This window comes from Erythranthe guttata, chromosome 14 (assembly GCF_056151865.1).
Source record: "Erythranthe guttata isolate IM_541 chromosome 14, IM_541, whole genome shotgun sequence".
NCBI lineage: Eukaryota > Viridiplantae > Streptophyta > Magnoliopsida > Lamiales > Phrymaceae > Erythranthe > Erythranthe guttata.
In genome coordinates, this window is record NC_142546.1 from 21,652,859 (window position 1) to 21,671,347 (window position 18,489).

Sequence of the window (18,489 nt, forward strand, 5' to 3'; positions counted from 1 at the left end):
AAAATTCTCTCAAACCCTATCCAAGGTTCTTCGAGTTCTTGCGGATTAAACGAGCAATTCAACAACGATTAAGGTAAAATTCGAACTCGAAATCATTGACCCAATGTTTTTATAGTAGTATATTAACAAATTTCGTCGAAAATCTATACGTTTTGAGTATTTTGATTATGTTCGAAAGTTTTCGGAAATAAACTTACATTTCGTGTAGAAACGCACGAAATGAAGGGGTTAATTTCGTGAGTTTGTACACGAAATAGACGTATTTGTTAGTTTTTCTTACGTTTCGTGTACAATTACACGAAATGAAAGCTTACATTTCGTCAGAAATCTCACGAAATGTAAGCTTCTATTTCGTGTAATTGTACACGAAACGTAAGTACTTTGTCTGTTTCACTGTCATTTCGTGGACAAACACACGAAACCAGTGCTTGTATTTCGTGTGTTCTTACACGAAATAGAGGCACTAATTTCGTGTGTTTGTCCACGAAATGACAGTGAAACAGCACAGTTCATATTTTTTTTTTTCAAGATTTATTTTATTTATTATTATTATTTAGACTGATGTTAATAGTGTTTTATTTAACAGATGGCAGGCAAAGGGAAATCAAGTGCAATTATGCGAGCAGTTCGTGAAGAGGCTGAACATCAAGAGCGCGAGCGCGAGCGCATGACTATGTCTACACGACGTAGGCGAGAGGCTGAGAGAGCTGGTGCAGCCAGATCATCAGTTCCACATCCCGATGTTGGGTCTTCTCGTGCTATGGAGGAGGAGGAAGATGTGGCCCCCGTTCACGAGACTGAGGTTGTAGCTCGTGGAGGTCGTAGAGGTCGTGGAGGCCGAGGACGGGCCCGTGGAGGTCGACCTTATACTCGAGTGAATCCGGATGTGCTAGATGGTCCATTTCCCGGTGGCCCGCGGGATCCGTCTTTGATACCGAGTTTCAAGTCGCACGTAGCGGCATATATTTGGAGGGGAGAAGTAAGTTAATTACTTGTTTTAATTTTAATATTATAATTTTTGTATCTTCTATTAAAATATTTTTATAGTTGATTAATTAATATGTTTTCTAAATAAATGATTGCAGGAACGTCCGGTTGGACGAGTGGAGTCCCGTATCAACTCCCTAAACCAATTCAACTACGAGAAGATAGCAGATGCCCTAGAAGACGTAGATGTATCCGTAGACAAGCATTTTCTGCGGATGACCGGTTTGTATCCCCTAGCCCGATGTTATTTACAGGGCCTAGATATTCCGCTGTTGTTTGCATTCGTGGAGCGGTGGCAGCCGGAGACGAACAGCTTCCATATGCCGTGGGGAGAGATGACTATCACTCTCCACGATGTCCAGATGATTCTAGGTGCCAATGTGGAGGGACGGGTGGTCGCGCCTAGGTACGACGATGCCATCGAGCGGACAAACTGCGTGTATTTGCTGTCCGAGGCCTTAAACCTCGAGTTTGAGGAGATTGACGAGTCGTGGAAGCATGGGGGCCCCACATGGAGGATGTTACAGGGACAGTTGTTGATGCCCGACACGCCCATGAGACGTCGAGTTCAGATATACCTGGTGTTTCTACTCGGATCGATTTTATTCCCCGACAAGACATGTGATCGGGTGAAACCGTGGTATATGCACGTGCTCGAGGATTCAGTGCTTGATCAGGTCGGCACGTATTCGTGGGGTTCGGCCTGTTTGGCCAATCTATACAGAGAGTTGGGTATATGCAGCCGAGCACAGTCGAGGGGCTTGGCGGGTTGCACCACCCTTCTTCAGGTAAATTTTAATATATTTGGAACTTATTTTGTTCATTTTAATATATTTTAATAAATTTTAATATCTTTAAATAAAATATTTGCAGTGCTGGATATACGAGTATTTCCCGAGATTCCAGCCGCCGGATGAGAGCGAGCGCTACCGCGAGTTTCAGCCTCGATGCAAGAGGTGGAACGCGCCACCAAAAGCGGGCACTCTCGAGCATATTCGAGTTTTACTCGACAATATGACAGCGGATGATGTAAGTCTTTTATATTTATGTATTTATATTTTTTGAAATATGAATTTTTTCGATATGAATTTTAAATATGAATTTTTTGATTTAAATATGTCTTGTAGTTTGTTTAAATATGAATTTTTTGATTTATGTATTTATATTGTTTTCTGTTTAGGTCGAGTGGCTACCGTATGGTCGGGATATACACGAGAGTATCCCTCGTACGTTGTATCATGGCACGATCCAGTACATGTGGGTCGTAGAGCCGTATATGCCTGATCGTTGCGTCCGACAGTTTGGATGGGTTCAGGATATACCACGCGGCTTGATTCCGTCGATGGAGCCATGTTCACGCGGTCCCAAAGGAGGTACATCGTACAAAGTCAACTACCCATTTCCGGGTGGGATGTGGGACATGGTCCAGGCTCATTCCATTCATGCCCGCGCATACAAGACGGCACGACAACGGGGGGAAGTCGACGAGCACTACATGGAGTGGTACACCGATCGGACTCATCCGAAGATCAACAACCCCGACGTAGGCCCGGCTCCAGTGCATCGAGAGAATGTGAGGCCACCAGATCAGCCGGCTTTTTACCAGGTAGTACGTGCCCTGTACCCGATCACCAGGAGCACTGGACAGGACTGGATGCAGCAGTTTGCCGATCTACGTGCCGATCTTGGAGATATTATGCAGCCCGCCGCCCGATATCTTGGCATCGACCGTGACAACGACAACGACGACGACGATGACGACGACGACGATCATGAGGTGCAGCCGCCGAGGAGAGCGAGGCGGTAGTTTATCGGTTTCTTTTGCCAGTTATATATTTTTATGAACTATTTAATTTTAAAGTTTATTTTTATTATTATTAGGACTATGCATTTTTATTATTGTTAGGAACTATTTAATTTAATAATTTATTTTTATTTTTAATTAGGAACTAATTATTTTACTAATTTTTATTTTGTTTATTATTATTACGAACTATTTAATTTACTAGTTTGTTGTTTTGTATTTTAATTCACTAGTTTTATTATTTGAATTTAGAAACTACGTACAACTGAAGCAATTAAAGTACATATTTAAACAACCTTACAAACAATCTTACAAATTTAATACATTCCAAAAACATAGATTAAACATATAAAATGCAAAACACAACGCTACAAATTTAAATATTCCAAAACATAAGTTTGAATGCAAAATTAAAACAAATATAAATTTAAACATAAGTTACCATTACTCAAATACCCGGCAGATGGTTATGATTACCATTACTCACACTCAATCGCCATAATCCATCCTCCGTTGATTTTTTGCCAATTAACCTGAACGGACAAGAACGTTTCTTCAATAGTCCGTGTCGTCCAGATTGATATCTTGCACACGTTAAAACATGATATTTTTCTGATTTACGATGATTAATCAGTCGATGATTATGACTAATTGCTGTGTCTTTTGCCCACATAATTAACGCTTCTCTACTATCACACACAATACCACGTTCAAAGAAGTGACTATGATCGTGAGATTGTTCTCTTAGTTCCTGCATAAATATTTAAAATTAAAAGACAATATTTAAGGGATTTCGTAGAAAAACCTACGAAATGTAACCTACATTTCGTGTAAACACACACGAAATAATAGCTTCCATTTCGTAGGTTTTACCACGAAATGTAAGCTTCCATTTCGTGTGATTGTCTACGAAACAAACAACTAACGATTTTAAGACATATTTCGTATAGTATTACACGAAATGAAAGCATATATTTCGTGTGTTATGACACGAAATAGCTAAAAACGTTGGAAACGAACAAAAAACGTGTATTTTCACCTCAAAATCGAAGCCGTTGTCATCCATGTCGATAATACTTGTGCTCTAACTGATATTGGTCGAAAAAATACTAAAATTGATAAATTTTAAGAATAAAAGGTTGAGAGTGTTTGAGAGGGTATTTGAATAAGATTTGGAAAAGAAAAAAAAATGAATTATTTTGCATTGCGAGTGGTAAAAGTCGCACTGATAATAGCAAGCCCCTTTTAAATATAAAATAACAATGATTAAAGTCTCATTTGTGTGTGTGTATATATATACACACATATTTAGATATTTTACAGTTGTATTTGAATGCATAAATATATGATGGTTTGCCGTGTGATGACATAGGATTAACACGGCTACCAAAATAAATAAATAAATAAAGTAGGTGTAGATAAAGTAATTATTAATTAATAATTATCTAGACGGATTAATATTTTCGTGTAATTTCAAAAATACACTCTGTTTCAGTTACGGGTCTCTCAATCCTAACAGATTCAGATCAGGGCGAAGCATCACACATTCACACAACTCTCTCTCTCTCTCTCTCTCTCTCTCTCTCTCTCTCTCTCTTGTTTATAACTACAATAATACTAATATACCTCCATTAATTACAATTTTGATTTTATTCAATTACTGACTAATAGGCCGCATGCCGGCACAGTCCGCCCTAGACTCATCGGCGGAAACGACGTCGTCACTAAAGGACAGCAGATTCGACGCCGTACTCGACACTGCCGACAGCGGCGGAGGCGGCGGAATCTGGAGCCGCATGGGTGAGGCGACGGGTGAGTGTGCGGCGGTGTGCTGCTGCTGCCCGTGCACAGTGATGCACCTCTTCATCCTCGCCGTCTTCCGCCTCCCCGCCGCCCTCTGGAGGAAGAAGAAGAAGGCGAGGAGAAGAAGGCTGCTGAGGAAGAAGATGAAATGTCCGCCTCTGGAGAAGGCGAATCAGCAGAAATTGGAGGTGGAGGTGGAGGAGGAGGAGGAGGAGGAGGCGGCAGCGGACGGCGGCGATTGCAGGGGGAAAAACGACGCCGTTGAGTGGGATGGTGAGATGTGGGAACTTTTTTATGGGGGTGGGTTCTGGAGGAGCGCTTCACAGAGGGACAAGGAAAAAATGATTATTGAGATTAAGGGTATAATTACACCCACCTCCCTGAGGTAATGTGTATTTACAAAAGAATTCCTTACGTTTGAAAAATTACATCTAACCCCCTGAAGTTTGTAATTTTTTTATATTCATCCCTTACAAAAGGATGTAAATGTAAAAAGTATACAAATTACAAGAACAAATGTAATTATGAAAACATAAGAGATTTTTTTTGTATATAAACCTTACCTCACGAGTGGTTGTAATTTACGAATAAGATTAATTGATTATTTTAGGCCTCAAATTATATCATGTACATAAATTTGTTCAATTTTTTTTGTTTGGCACATAGCATTTAGGCATGGGGCCCTCTTCGACTTGATATTCTTTGTAATTTATTTCAATTTTGAGGCCTATAATCATTCAAATGCATTGATTGTGGCTGTGAGACTTTCTTTGAAAAAAATATTATTAATTGGATGGATAGCAAACTCTTGAGAAATTTTATGGTGGGTCCTATTACATTATAGTTTTGTAGATGTTAACTTCCATGAAATATACTCACGTATAATAACATACACATGTGTACGTACATATAACGTATGTATGTTTAGTTGTAATTATTTGTATAAATTATGATGATGGATTGTCCGATGCATTTCACCGGCTATAGCAGCATCTCATAAACCAATAAGGTCCACCACTTAGGTTAAACTAATACATTCATACTAGCTTTTTTTGTTTTTAGTGACTAGTGTGGATGCATTTTCTTTAATAGTGTAGGTACATTTTCTTTAATAGTGTAGATACATAATGGAATTGAATTATATATACATATATATTATATTTCACATTTAGACTAATTATTTAAACTTACATCAATTAACTCTTCTTTATTTTTTTGATTTTTCATTGTATTTTCATCTTCATTAGCTATTAACACCACCTAACATTCTTCTACAAACCAAAGCAACTAATTGATTAATTAATTAATTTATTTTCTCCTTCAAAATCTACATGAATATACAACATGAAATAGTTGGTTTGCAAGACTAATAATTTGAATTCAACTTTTTTTTTTCTACCTCTCTTTATTTCGAGTACACCGCAAACGAATTTTCCAATACAGTTTGTACCTCTCGCGTAACTACGAATCATTGCACGAGAACATAATTTATCCATATTCGATCGAACTACGAACTATTGCACGAGAACATAATTTATCCAAATCCGATCGAATTCCCTTATCAACAAATTAAAAACATATATATTGTGTGTGGGGTGGTTTGGGGTAGTTGGGGGTGGGTAGGGGGTGGAGGGGGTGGGATTGGGGGCGGGGGTGGGGGTGGGGGTGGGGGTGAGGTGTTGAAGTTGGGAGTGAAGAGTGTATCATCACCGCCAAAAAAGTAAAAAAAGAAAAAGAAAGAAAAAGAAAAAGGATGAATGAAATAAATAATTCTCACAAAAACCAACAAAAAGAAAAAGTCCAAAATACTTTTCTTCTTCTCATTCTGACTTTTCTTACCCCCTAAAATTCCCCTATCAAAATTCCCTGCCCCCTTCTTCCCCAATCCGTTCTGTATTTTCCGAATTTGTTATCTTCTTTTGCTCTGTTAGCGATCTGCTGTTAGATTGGCTCAATTTCATCGATTACACTACACATCAAACAGAAGGAGTATTTTCCTTTTAGGTAATTTTTTTTATAACGTTTTCGCCATGTAAACTCGATTGATTACGGCTGGAGTTTCTGGTTTTTTTTTTTGGGATTTTTTTCTGGTTTTTTGATGGATTAATTTCTCTGCGACCGAGTATTCAGATTATAAAAGCAGAACTCTTTATGTGGCTTTTTTTTGATTCTATACTTATTTTCGTGATTCTGAAAGACTTTGGAGTATACACCGTTGAAATTAGATTTTTATTTTAAAAAAAAATCATTTTGTCAATTGGGTTGGGTGAGTGAACCATGAGATGATTCAAGGCACTTTTAATAGCATGAAAATTGATCAATAAATTCATTGAATTTTGTTTTCCAATATGTTGATTGTGTTTGATTTGGTTGCAGATAAAGGTGCCTCATTTGATTATTTAATGGAGCTTATGTGAAGTTTACATTAACCCCTTTTTTGGTGTTTAGGGAATTATGAGCCAAAAAAAAAAAAAACCAATTGAGAGGCTCGTTTTACGCTAGATTTTGAAAATTAGATGCACAAGACTAGTTGCGCGTCTCCATTTGACATTTTGATACTGCTAAGATAGATTTTCATGGATACTCGTAAATTGTACATTGCGTAGTGTGGCTCATGTCTTTTCGTATTCTCGGTTGAACAACGTGTGCTCTTTGTTTTTAGCGTTTTGATTCTACGAAAAATGTTTGCCTGTTGTTCATTTTTTTTAAGTGGATCTAATTTGTTTGAATAAAGATTTCAATTTGTATTGACAGATGGAAGAGGGGAAGTTGCCTGAGAACCATTTGACTTCTGCTGCAGCGTTTGTGGAAGGAGGAATCCAGGATGCATGTGATGATGCTTGCAGTATATGCCTCGAAGATTTTTGTGACGATCCTTCAACAGTATGTATTAGAGTTATTCATATAATTGTTGTGGCCTGAGTTTTGACATATGCTGATTCTTTCTTTTTATTGCAGTTGACTAGTTGCAAGCATGAGTTTCATCTCCAGTGCATTCTTGAATGGTACATAACTTCACCTCAATTACTTTCCCCGCTAGAGAATTTTTTCTCCTGAAATAATTTATTTAGATAGGAATTGGTTTATCCTCCTCGCTTCAATTGGACATTCTTTGTGTCTCAAATCATGTTCCTTGCAGTATTACCGTAACAGGAATGGGCTTTCTTTGAAATTACTGGAAAAACGCTTCAAGTACTACGACAAGTTCTACTTGAGACATAAAGCTTGCTAGCTGCTATGTTATGGTTGTATTAGTGTCCTTGTAAAGACGGTAGTTAATCTCATTTTTAGAGATATAAGTATTGTTTCCAGGTTTTTCATTGATGCCTATACAATATAGTTGGCAACTCAAAAAGTTTATGCCAGATATGTTGTAAATCTGCATAAGCCTTTAATCTTGGTTAGACATGATTTTGATGGATATGCTGCTTTAAGATACTATATGGGATGCACGTTTACACTCAAGTGAAAATATGAACACGTGTACTTCCAAAAACTGTTTTATCATTTTTTAGAACCTGCAGGCTCATATTTGGGAAAAATATTTTTCACATACTTACGACATTGCAATGACTTAACATTTCTCATATTGTATTTTCAACGAAATATGGAGATATGTGTATTTGGTATGCAGATAAACTTCCATTGAATATTTACATGTCATATATCATTCTTTTTACATCAGATAGAGCTAGTATCTTCAGAAGGGAATGATTCTTTTATTACATGAAAGATTTTAGTTTTTGTTTTCCTTTCATTATTTTTACTTCACCCCCCACCCCCCACACACACAGACAACACACACACACACACCCACTCTAAATGGTGGATAAATTAGTCATATCACTAAAAATATACTTGCAGGTGTCAGAGAAGCTCGCAGTGCCCAATGTGTTGGCAGTCCATCAGCTTGAAGGATCCCAGCTGGTAATTAAGTTGGTTTGCCCCTCGTTTCAATGTGCTTCTGTTTTCTCTTGCAAATTTTATTCTGTTAGGACTCTTATCATGTGCTTATCTGGCACAGCCAGGAATTGCTCGATGCTGTGGAACATGAAAGGAACGTACGGATGAACCCACCTAGAAATACAACAATATTTCATCATCCAACTTTGGGGGACTTCGAGTTGCAGCACGTTCGTTGCTTCCTTAACTTTTATACCTCTAACTTAATGTCTTTAATCAATTTAATGGCTACACAGATATCCTTACATTTTTTTTGAACTATGGGTGCAGTTACCAGTTAGTGCAAGTGAGTCTGAACTTGAAGAGCGCATTATTCAGCACTTAGCTGCTGCTGCTGCAATGGGAAGGGCTCGTCAGCTTGTTAGGAGGGAAAGTCAGAGGAGCAGACCTTCTTCCCAAGGCCAGCCCCATTTCTTGGTGTTTTCAGCTCATCCGAATGGGGCTGCGGCCACTTCTGCCGCTTCTTCTGCCACTCAGAGAGATGGCAGTGGTATGCCACCTCAACTTATGACAGCTGGCGCAGATGCTCCGTTTATTACTGTTGGAGGAGATTCTGCACATTTTGTTCCAAGACCGTCTTCTGCCCAAGCAGACCAGCTTATGAGTACCGCCTCAGGATCAAGTGCGGGGGCACATCAACATGGAACATCATCAAGCAATAGGTATTTAGTTTTTCGATCGTTATTAGCTCTACCTGTAAAACAATAATTATCAAGTTTTGGGTTTTCATCACAAGTTTATTTTCTTCTCCAGGAGCCCTCCAGCCCAGACTTCTCCTCAAGATAGAGCTGGACCATCAGATTTTCAGTCATTTTCAGAGTCCGTCAAATCCCGCATTGGTACATGGTCAACGAGGTACAAGGCAAATATGCTGCAAGCTGCATATATTCTTTTTTGATCTCCTAGTCTTTAGTTTTGAAAACTATATATTCTCTTCCTCGTTATTATCAACTTGACCAAAAGCAACAACAGTAATAGAATAATAAAAAGATGGTTGTAAGTTGAATTAAATTTGGACTTCAAGCAGAACCTTTACTTGGGGGGGAATGAAGTAAAATCTTCCTGTGATCAATATATGTACTAAATGTTTTGTTCTCCACTTGCAGATATAAAGAGTCGATAACCAAGAGTACGAGAGGTTGGAAGGAGAGATTGTTTGCTCGTAGCGGTCCAACATCCGATTCGAGCACGGAAGTTTCTAGAGAAGTTGACCAAGGAGGTACTGCGACTCTATCGAGGATGATGGATCATCTTGAAATAGCAGAAGATGGTAGAACCAACTCACCTACTGATGCAGAGGATAGCACAACTCCAGATCCTACTACCGAACGGCTAACCATTGGCAGCTCTTCTACGCGAGCTCCATGTGCTGCTAGTTCTTCAAACTAAGTGTTGCTTTAGCAATTTCATCAAGTTCACGGCGCTTCCTTTTCTCGGTAAGTCTTGTCTGAATATATTCTTTGGTTTTGTTGAAGCTGTATGATTTTACGCGGTGCTTCTTGAGTTAATAACATTTTGAAGCTTGGGTTTGCCTTCTCTGTTTTCTTACATTGATTGGCATGTTTTCGGTTTATTATGGTGCTGCTGTACTTTTCACACCCCAACCTCTATTGATGTGATAACCATGTTCGCCATACCTGATAGGGATCTCGACTCTAAAGGAAGTTTCTTTTGTTTTATTGGTCTAAAAATACGATAATTTGGTTGTACATTAACTAAATGCGTGGACTTTAAATCTGTTTGAAGACCATTTGGGGAAACATGTATTGAGAATTAAGAATTAATAATTCTACAAGGTTAACAAACAAATCCCGAGATTTTATAAATAGTAACATGAGACTGAAAAAGGAGTTGATGCACTTTTAAAAATCCTTTTTCCGAGTTAACCAAAGAGGTTCAGTCACTAGTTTTTAACTGAAATTTGGCTTCATTTTGGATTGATAATCCGTTTTATTATGCTGCACTTTTTACTTATTTTATTTTATTTCCTGCCTGCTATTGATGTTGAGCAACTATTGTAATCAGGTGAACTAGTTCTTTCTGACGTCGATGCTGTCTCTGGACGGGAGCGGCTTATACAACCTTAGATGCCGATTTCATCGGTTTGTGGTAACATTAAATACGTGTTGTAAGAGAACTCAGAAAAGAAGAAAGAAAAAAAAAACATCGGTGATAATAAAGGGTAATAAGTCTTTGGACAGGGTTGTAAATTTTTGGTTTGTGATTCTTGATTACTATTATTTATGCATGTATGATATAGCATGATTAATATCATGTGTTTGATTACAGAGTTTATCTTTATATAATTTGGTTTACTATGCATGATTGATCAAGTATTAGACTGTTGTTTGTCCAAAATAACCTCATAAATTTTGCTACATTTTAGTCTGTTGTACATCGTCTTAATATTTATATCCACTTTAATCCCTCGTGTCGTGTTTCTATTGTCTCATTATTATCCTTCAATTTTACAACTAATCTCAATATAGTAATTCATTGTATAATTTAGTTAATTTTAACCGAATATTTTATTGGGGTCATTACAAATAAGTCCATCAATGGGTACTTATTCATAAAGAGATTCAAACAAAAAATTCTTTTACAAATAAGTTCACATATGGTCCAGATTTTTGTAAAAGACCAAAATAGCCCCTCATATCTTAATATGCTCCAATTTCATCCTTAATTTAATTTAACTTCAATTTGACTCTAAATTTTACAAATTATTCAATTTTGACCCAAATTTTTTTTTTTCAAAAACTTTTTGTTTTAAAAAAAAAAATTGCCGCCGGATTCCGGCGGTGACTTTTCAATATTTTTTTTATTTATTATTATTTTTTTTTTCTTCCGGATTTTTCGCTGGTTTCCGGCGTTGATTTTTTCGATTTTTTTTTCTTTCAATAATATTCTTTTTCTCGTTTAAACAACAATAGTGCTGTGATTGACAATAATATTAACTATATTACTGTTAAACACTAAAAAATTAACTAAACTACAGTTTAACACAATAATATTGATATATTAATCTCTAACAAAGTAATATCAACACAACAAAACTCATTATTATTGTGTAATAGAGTAATATTACTATGTTGACCGTTCAACAAATGTAAACATAATAAAAAACCAAAAGAATTAATATTACTGTGAGTGACACTAATATTACTATAACAACAGTAATATTACCGTTAACCACAATAATAATAGACTGTAATATTATTACGTTACTCTGTGAATAACTCAAACAAACAAAAAAATTCAAACAAAATAATAATATTGATGTGGTTGACAGCAATATTACTATAACAACAGTAATATTACTGTCAACCACAGTAATATTATTGTGTTTACAGTAATATTATTACGTTACTCCGTGAATAACTCAATCAAAACAAAAAACCCAAAAAAATAATAATATTGATGTTGTTGACAATAATATTATTGTGTTTACAGTTATTTTACTGTCAACGACAATAATATAATTGCGTTGACTTGTCAACAAATCAAACAAAAAAAAAACAAAAAAAATAATAATAATAATATTACGTTAATTTACTGTAAACGGGAGAACAATTACATAAATGTATTGTCAACGGCAGTACAATTACGTTAATTAACTGTCATTGACAGTATAATTACGTTAATTTACTGTCAGTGACAGCACAATTACGGTCAACGTTTAGCGGCGGACATAAAAAAAAAATAAAAAAAAAAGGATTTTTGTGAACAAAATTGATTAAATTGGGGTTATAATTAAGAATTGGATATAAAGAGTTGGGGGTAATATTGGCATATATATAAATGTTTCGTTTATTTATAATAAATATTAAAGGGATGTGCTTATAAATGAAAAATATATATCCTCTAAACCTAGAATAATAAAGATACTTAGTTGAAGACCTATGTACAAAACCCCTTATTTTATTTATGAGATGGAATATTCTGTTCTTATAATTATTTGTATCAAACTATGAACAAATTGGAACACTAGAAAAACATATATATAATATATATGACATATTATAATTATTTAAATACGTTTCTAATATCTACCAAATAAATGATTCTTTTTATATTAATATATATTAATATTTCGTAAAATAACAGTTTTTTAAGTTATATTTTTCTTGGTAGCAAATATTATTTTTAAAATTACAAATTTTATTATTTTTTGACAAAAAATCATAATTTATCAAAAATAATTCGAACAATGGAATATTCGGTCCGTTCTTAAAATATTTCGTTAAAATTAACAAATTTATTCACTTAGGGATGGTAATGAGATGCTGGTTAGTACTAAATTGTGTTTTGGGTAAATTTCACTCAAACATCAACATCAACTCATCTAAAATCTTAATTGAATTTAAAACATAAAATTAAATATTATCTTGGTAGGATTTAATGACAAAAGTAGGGTTGGGATTGGGTTGGGTCCGTCGATTACCAGCCTAAAAACCGACCCATCCGTCAAACCATTTTTGCTCAAATTTGAAAACCGTTGTCGACCCAATGGGTCGTTTGATGGTTGGCAACCGAATATTTGGTTCCGAAATAGGTCGGTTGATGGTTTATACCCGCCACCTAGTTCACTTAAAAAAAATTCAAAATTTGAAGTAAAAATATCCACATTTTGCGTAATGCCACGGTGCGATCATCATTTATCAGTTCAAAATAATTAATAACAATTTAACGAAAAAATATAATTAGGAAATTCAAAGTAATTTCAAACATGCACAAGAGATTTAGTGGAGTTTTGTGGACTTTTTGTTTAAGCTTGAGCATAAAGAAACTGGTTGAAGATTTAAGTCAATTTTTTTTCCTTTGTTGATTGTTTTAAAATTTAAAATACTACTTATTTGGATAATTTCAATAACCTCTTAACAAAACACGGCCTTTATTTTATATTTTTAAGAGCAACTCCAACGGGGGAATCAAATGGAGTATTATATGATAAAACTTCCATTTTGATTCCCAAAACTTCAAATTTCTTCTCCAACGGAAGCATAAAAGGGGTAGTTTTTTTGATACTTTATATCCTAGAGGTGCAAAAATGCACCCAAAGAAAACAAGAATCAAATATTCCTAGAAATTAGGAACTGCAATTTCAACGTAAAAAAAATAAATTTTCTAACAAATTCCTATGGAATAAGGCCAAATAAATCTATTAATTTATGTTTAATACATATTTAAAAATAAATTTTTTTATTTGATTCCTACGGGTTGGAGTATATAAGTTTTTTCGAAGTACCAAAGTATTATTTCAAGCATCAATTAAGGGTTTAGATGCCTCATTTTAATACCTACCATTGGAGTTGCTCTAATAAAATTTTAATAGTATAGTTGGATAATCGAAAATTATCGGTCAACCAACTTTTGATAATATTAGAAACCACCAATCGACCTATTATAGATGGGTTGGTTAAAATTTTCGACCCAATCCAATGGGTCGGTTAAAAATTGATTATCCGCCTAAAAATATGGTCGGTAATGGGTCGGTTGGTGGATAAAAATCAACCAAGTCCGACAAAAGTATAAATTTATGTAATATATCATTAAAAGTGTATTGTATTTAGTATTTCAATGAAATATAGGGGTCAAAGTTGAATTTCGGAACAGTTCAATTATTCTATAAATTCCATTAGTCCCCAGCCGAAAACCTTATTTCGTGTCCAACCAAAGTCCAGAATAGAGAGAGAAGAGAGAGAGAGGAAAAAGAGATTTTACGATTTATCAAGTTCTGAAGTATTCTCATAGATCATTGAAAACAGATCCAATAAATTTTTTCTTATTTTGAGAAATAAATCATGTCGGGTGAAGAAGAGGAAAACGCCGCTGAGCTTAAAATCCCCGATGGTAATTTGTTGTTGTTGTTGTTGTTATCCTTAGATTTTGTTTCGCTTACGTTTTTTTGTACATTCAATATGTGTGCGTTTGTGTTTTCTTGAGTTAATTTGCGGACACATATCTGAAAATTGAGTCCGATTTCAATTTATAAACCCTAAATAGCTTTATGAAGAATTTTCCTCTCTTCTTTTTGTTTTATTTTTTTCTCCCAAGTTCTTTTTTCTATATGAAAAATTATGCCTAGGATAGCAAATTATATTGATAAAAATTGATTTTCACTATTGAGATTGGGATTGGGATTGGGTGGGAGGGGATTTTTTCCTCCCAAGTTCTTTTTTTTTATATGAAAAAATATGCCCAGAATAGCAAATTATATTGATAAAAAAAATTGAATATTTTGATTTTCAAGGTGGGGTATTATATTGATAAAAAAATTGAATATTTTGATTTTCACTATTGGGAGGGGAGGGGAGGGGAGGGGAGGGGAGGGGAGGGGAGGGGAGGGGAGGGGAGGGGAGGGGAGGGGAGGGGAGTGTTGGAGTGTAGATAATGAGAGAATTTTGAAAATTCACCCCTCAATCAGATGGCTTACATGTGTTTTGAAATTGTTTGTTCAGAATTTCTGAAAGCCAAGTGTCTAATGAATTCCGAAGTCGCCATAATTCTCGAACACAAATACGAGCAGCTTCAACAGAGGGCTGAAGATCCGATGAATCAAATGTCTCAGTAAGTAAACTTCCGTACTTCAAATTGTCATTTACTCGTTTATTTGTTCAGTTTCTGTACAGCCTTTCTAAGTTCATGGAAATCCAAGCGAGAAAATCTAGTATCTTCGTCTAGAACTATATTAATAACTAAAGTACCTCGTTTTTCAATTCTTATTTAAAAAATACGGGTCCTTTTTATTCAATCTTGACGGGTCTTTTGTGTTGAATATGTAACTTGGCAACCCGTTTGAAATAATGAGATAGAAATTTTACAGATGTCAGATGGAGATGGTGAAGTTATAAGTAGCAGGTAGTTTTCTGATAATTCATAGATTGTCGATGAATTCTAACCAGATTACGGTTCTACTATTGTTCAGGGTTTTTGAGAAGTCTCTCCAGTACGTGAAGCGGTTCAGCCGATATAAGAATAATGATGCTGTCAGACAAGTCCGAGAGTATCCTTGTCTCTGTTATGGAAAAAAAAATGTCATTAATAAACGTTTGTTGACAGTATAGTTTGTCAAAGCTGTCATAAGTAGTAAACTTTATTTTTTTTCGACGTTGCAAATCTTAACTCTTATTACAGAATTCTGAGTAGACATCAGCTCGCTGAATTTGAGGTATTTGTTTCGGCACTCTTTCTCAGCTGAATGTTAGGTGTTAATTAATAAAAAAAAAAAGAAAATTGTATCAATCTAACATAAACGGTGCGATGTGATGTGCAGCTCTGTGTACTTGGGAACCTTTGTCCAGAAACAGTTGAAGAAGCCATAGCCATGGTTCCATCCATCAAGGTACTTTTATCCCTTTTCTTTCAGCAAAATATAATATACGCAATATGTTTGGCAAACTCGGCCCTTTCTGACATGGAAGGCTATGTTTGGCTCGGTTTTTATTTCGGAGAAAATAGATGTTTTGGGAGAAGAAATCGAGAAAGAAAATAATGTTTGTTTGCATTTTGAAATGTTTTGGGAGCTTACTATTGGGACCTGTTTTACTTTTTGCAGACTAGAGGACGAGCGCATGATGATGAAGCAATAGAGAGAATGTTGAATGACCTTTCTCTCATCAAGAAATTCGAATAGTCGTATCTATCGTTTTTACGCTTTTGTGTTGTATCGAATATGAATATGAATCTGTAACGCTGTCGATGGCTAATATTTTTACTATGCCTAGTGCTGAATTGGAATTTAATAGCTCAAGCTTAAGCCAAACAAGACATTAATATTTTGGTAATTATGGATAGGTGGGGGCGTTTTCGTAGTTTAGCCTAAGTTTAGCTTTTTTTTTTTTTTTTTTTTTAATAATTTAAAGTGTTGACCTTTGTAGTAATAGTTATTGGTAATCAATCAATTCAATTATTTTTATAACTATATTTTAAAACAAAATAGTTATTTTTAAAAATTGTGTGCGTATTTAAGTAATATCTTTTAATGTTATGTGTTATTTAGTTTAATGTAAGCTGATGATATCCTAATCGACAAACCATCTGTCATAATCAAAATCTCTTTCAATATTCTCAACTTTAGAGAGTACAATTGAAGTGAATTGATTGAAAGACACTCATTTTCTAAACATTTAATTCATTGTCGTGAATTTTATTAAATTGATTAATAGTTTATAATCTCTTTAAGACATTTGGTATTAAAAAAAAAAAAAAAGTAAAATATATCGAATAAAAAATACCTGCATATTGGATATCATGTGATAAATGTCGTTTTAATTAATAATACCTTTTCAACTTTAATCGTAATTTTGACAATCTTTTAGTCTGAACTAGGCAAAACTCAACAAATAAAATTTATAGTTTTTTGAGTTAGTTTTCTAATCCAACTTGAATCAACAAGATTACATATCGGATGAGAAAGTTATTCATGAATCAATGAACACTACCCACAAATTTGATGATTTGAGTTGTCTAAAATTCAAAAAGTAAATCTGCATAACTTTGTCATCCGACACCCACATTAGCTGAATCACGTGGAATCAGAAATCTACCGCAAATGGCTACAATTTTCTTATTTCGTATTTTGCTAAAATCAGACTAGAAAATTATCAAAGTTCCATTCTAATTCAAAATGGTATTAGTAAAATGCAAGCGACATTTAACATTTTGAAATACCAATTTTTCGAACTACATAACCATCCATTAAAACTATTTTAAAATACAATTATTTGTTGTAAAATGGTTGGTTCTTGTTGCTCGTTGGTTTGATAATTGTGGAATAAATATAATACAATATGATGTAAACAACAATGTAAAGAGAGATACAGATAATGAAAATGAACAAAAACTCGTAGATAGATAATTGTGGGGATTAGTGGGAGTAGTCTTTCTCATTAATATAGGTAAAAATCACCAAGGAGTTACAAAAGGTTAGGCCATCTCCAACAGTTGTTTAAAAATTGGTTGTCTATATCTATAATTTAAGAGACGAACAATGTTATGCAACACCACTTTTAACATCACACTCCAACAACATTATTTATATTTTACACAATTATCATATTTTATTATTTTACAAAAAAAATAGTTTTGAATTAATTTTAACAATTATAATTTTAATTTCACATACATACATATATCTTGTTTTAGGTTTTTACTCAGAAACTTGTTTGGAATTAAAATATATTGCAAAGGATAATTTAATGTTATATATACATATATTAAAAAAAAAAAAAAAAAAAAAAAAAAAACTAAACACTCTTTATTTTATAAATAAAAATCATACATGGAAACATATATGTGAATAATAGCAAAATAATTATTGTATTTAATATATAAAAAATAGCACTGATGGAATTTTTATTATTGTTTATTCTTACACAATTTGTCAAATTGTGGTTTTGGTTTCTCAAATTTAGATATGCAAAGATAAAATGTAAAAATTTTTGCCTTTTCCCATTTTATTGTTGGAGATGTAACTTTTGGTTTAAAATATGTAAAAGATGTAAATTATAGACATACATCATGTTATTGGAGATGCTCTTACAAGTACTAGGTAAGTTACTACAGATAAGTTAATTAAGTTCCTCGGATGTGGCTAAATGATAGGAAAACTCATATTTAATATAACATTTAAAACACTATCCCTTAGATTTTCCTATCAAGCAACTATTATGCTTTTCGTCTTGCCGGCCTCGTTAAAACCTTCTGATTAATAAATGCCAATGGAAAAAAAAACTTTGATTAGGAAAAAGTGTACAATGCACAATCTTTTCAATTAATATATATTGCCTCGTTAAAATTTTAACGAGCAACGAAAATCCCGTGGAAAAAACCTCGCATGAAGAAAAAATAGTATAACAAGGCACCCGAATATCTTCTGGATATTGAGTACCTACTGTTAGAGAATATTATATTATAGAACTCTCCTAATA

At 34.4% G+C, this 18,489-nt stretch overlaps 3 protein-coding genes across 6 annotated transcripts; all 3 read left to right on the top strand.

Moving 5' to 3' along the window:
• The first annotated feature begins 4,210 nt into the window (after window positions 1–4,210).
• On the top strand, window positions 4,211–5,399 carry LOC105958683 (uncharacterized). The gene has a single exon (XM_012982693.2). It carries the CDS (start codon window positions 4,468–4,470, stop codon window positions 4,981–4,983), a length of 516 nt encoding a protein of 171 aa, XP_012838147.2. The 5' UTR covers window positions 4,211–4,467; the 3' UTR covers window positions 4,984–5,399.
• Window positions 5,400–6,194: 795 nt separating this feature from the next.
• On the top strand, window positions 6,195–10,875 carry LOC105959020 (E3 ubiquitin-protein ligase RHF2A). Of its 4 annotated transcripts, none has more exons than XM_012983040.2 (9): window positions 6,195–6,598; window positions 7,349–7,477; window positions 7,553–7,599; window positions 8,459–8,521; window positions 8,619–8,727; window positions 8,828–9,219; window positions 9,311–9,412; window positions 9,664–9,993; window positions 10,583–10,875. In XM_012983040.2, exons 2-8 carry the CDS (start codon window positions 7,349–7,351, stop codon window positions 9,944–9,946), a joined length of 1,125 nt encoding a protein of 374 aa, XP_012838494.2. In that variant the 5' UTR covers window positions 6,195–6,598; the 3' UTR covers window positions 9,947–9,993; window positions 10,583–10,875. The 4 variants fall into 4 exon arrangements, with proteins under 4 accessions (XP_012838494.2, XP_012838495.2, XP_088670308.1 ...); XM_012983041.2 differs by having other exon boundaries at window positions 6,306–6,598; window positions 7,329–7,477; XM_088814182.1 differs by having other exon boundaries at window positions 6,363–6,598; window positions 7,734–8,521.
• A 3,301-nt stretch (window positions 10,876–14,176) lies between these two features.
• On the top strand, window positions 14,177–16,302 carry NRPB4 (RNA polymerase II, Rpb4, core protein). Its single transcript, XM_012983042.2, has 6 exons — window positions 14,177–14,410; window positions 15,019–15,127; window positions 15,486–15,563; window positions 15,695–15,728; window positions 15,834–15,902; window positions 16,116–16,302. The coding sequence occupies exons 1-6, from the start codon at window positions 14,362–14,364 to the stop codon at window positions 16,191–16,193; spliced, it is 417 nt and encodes a 138-aa protein (XP_012838496.1). The 5' UTR covers window positions 14,177–14,361; the 3' UTR covers window positions 16,194–16,302.
• Window positions 16,303–18,489: the final 2,187 nt, after the last annotated feature.

Excerpts from the sequence above, each read along its gene's own strand:
- LOC105958683 (XM_012982693.2), top strand. The coding sequence starts at position 4,468 with ATGCCGGCACAGTCCGCCCTAGACTCATCGGCGGAAACGACGTCGTCA.
- NRPB4 (XM_012983042.2), top strand. The coding sequence starts at position 14,362 with ATGTCGGGTGAAGAAGAGGAAAACGCCGCTGAGCTTAAAATCCCCGAT. Across the intron at positions 14,411-15,018 it reads TGAGCTTAAAATCCCCGATG|AATTTCTGAAAGCCAAGTGT; the intron begins GTAATTTGTTGT and ends TTGTTTGTTCAG. Across the intron at positions 15,729-15,833 it reads ATCAGCTCGCTGAATTTGAG|CTCTGTGTACTTGGGAACCT; the intron begins GTATTTGTTTCG and ends TGTGATGTGCAG.
- LOC105959020 (XM_012983040.2), top strand. The coding sequence starts at position 7,349 with ATGGAAGAGGGGAAGTTGCCTGAGAACCATTTGACTTCTGCTGCAGCG. Across the intron at positions 7,600-8,458 it reads CTCCAGTGCATTCTTGAATG|GTGTCAGAGAAGCTCGCAGT; the intron begins GTACATAACTTC and ends ATATACTTGCAG. Across the intron at positions 9,413-9,663 it reads ATTGGTACATGGTCAACGAG|ATATAAAGAGTCGATAACCA; the intron begins GTACAAGGCAAA and ends CTCCACTTGCAG.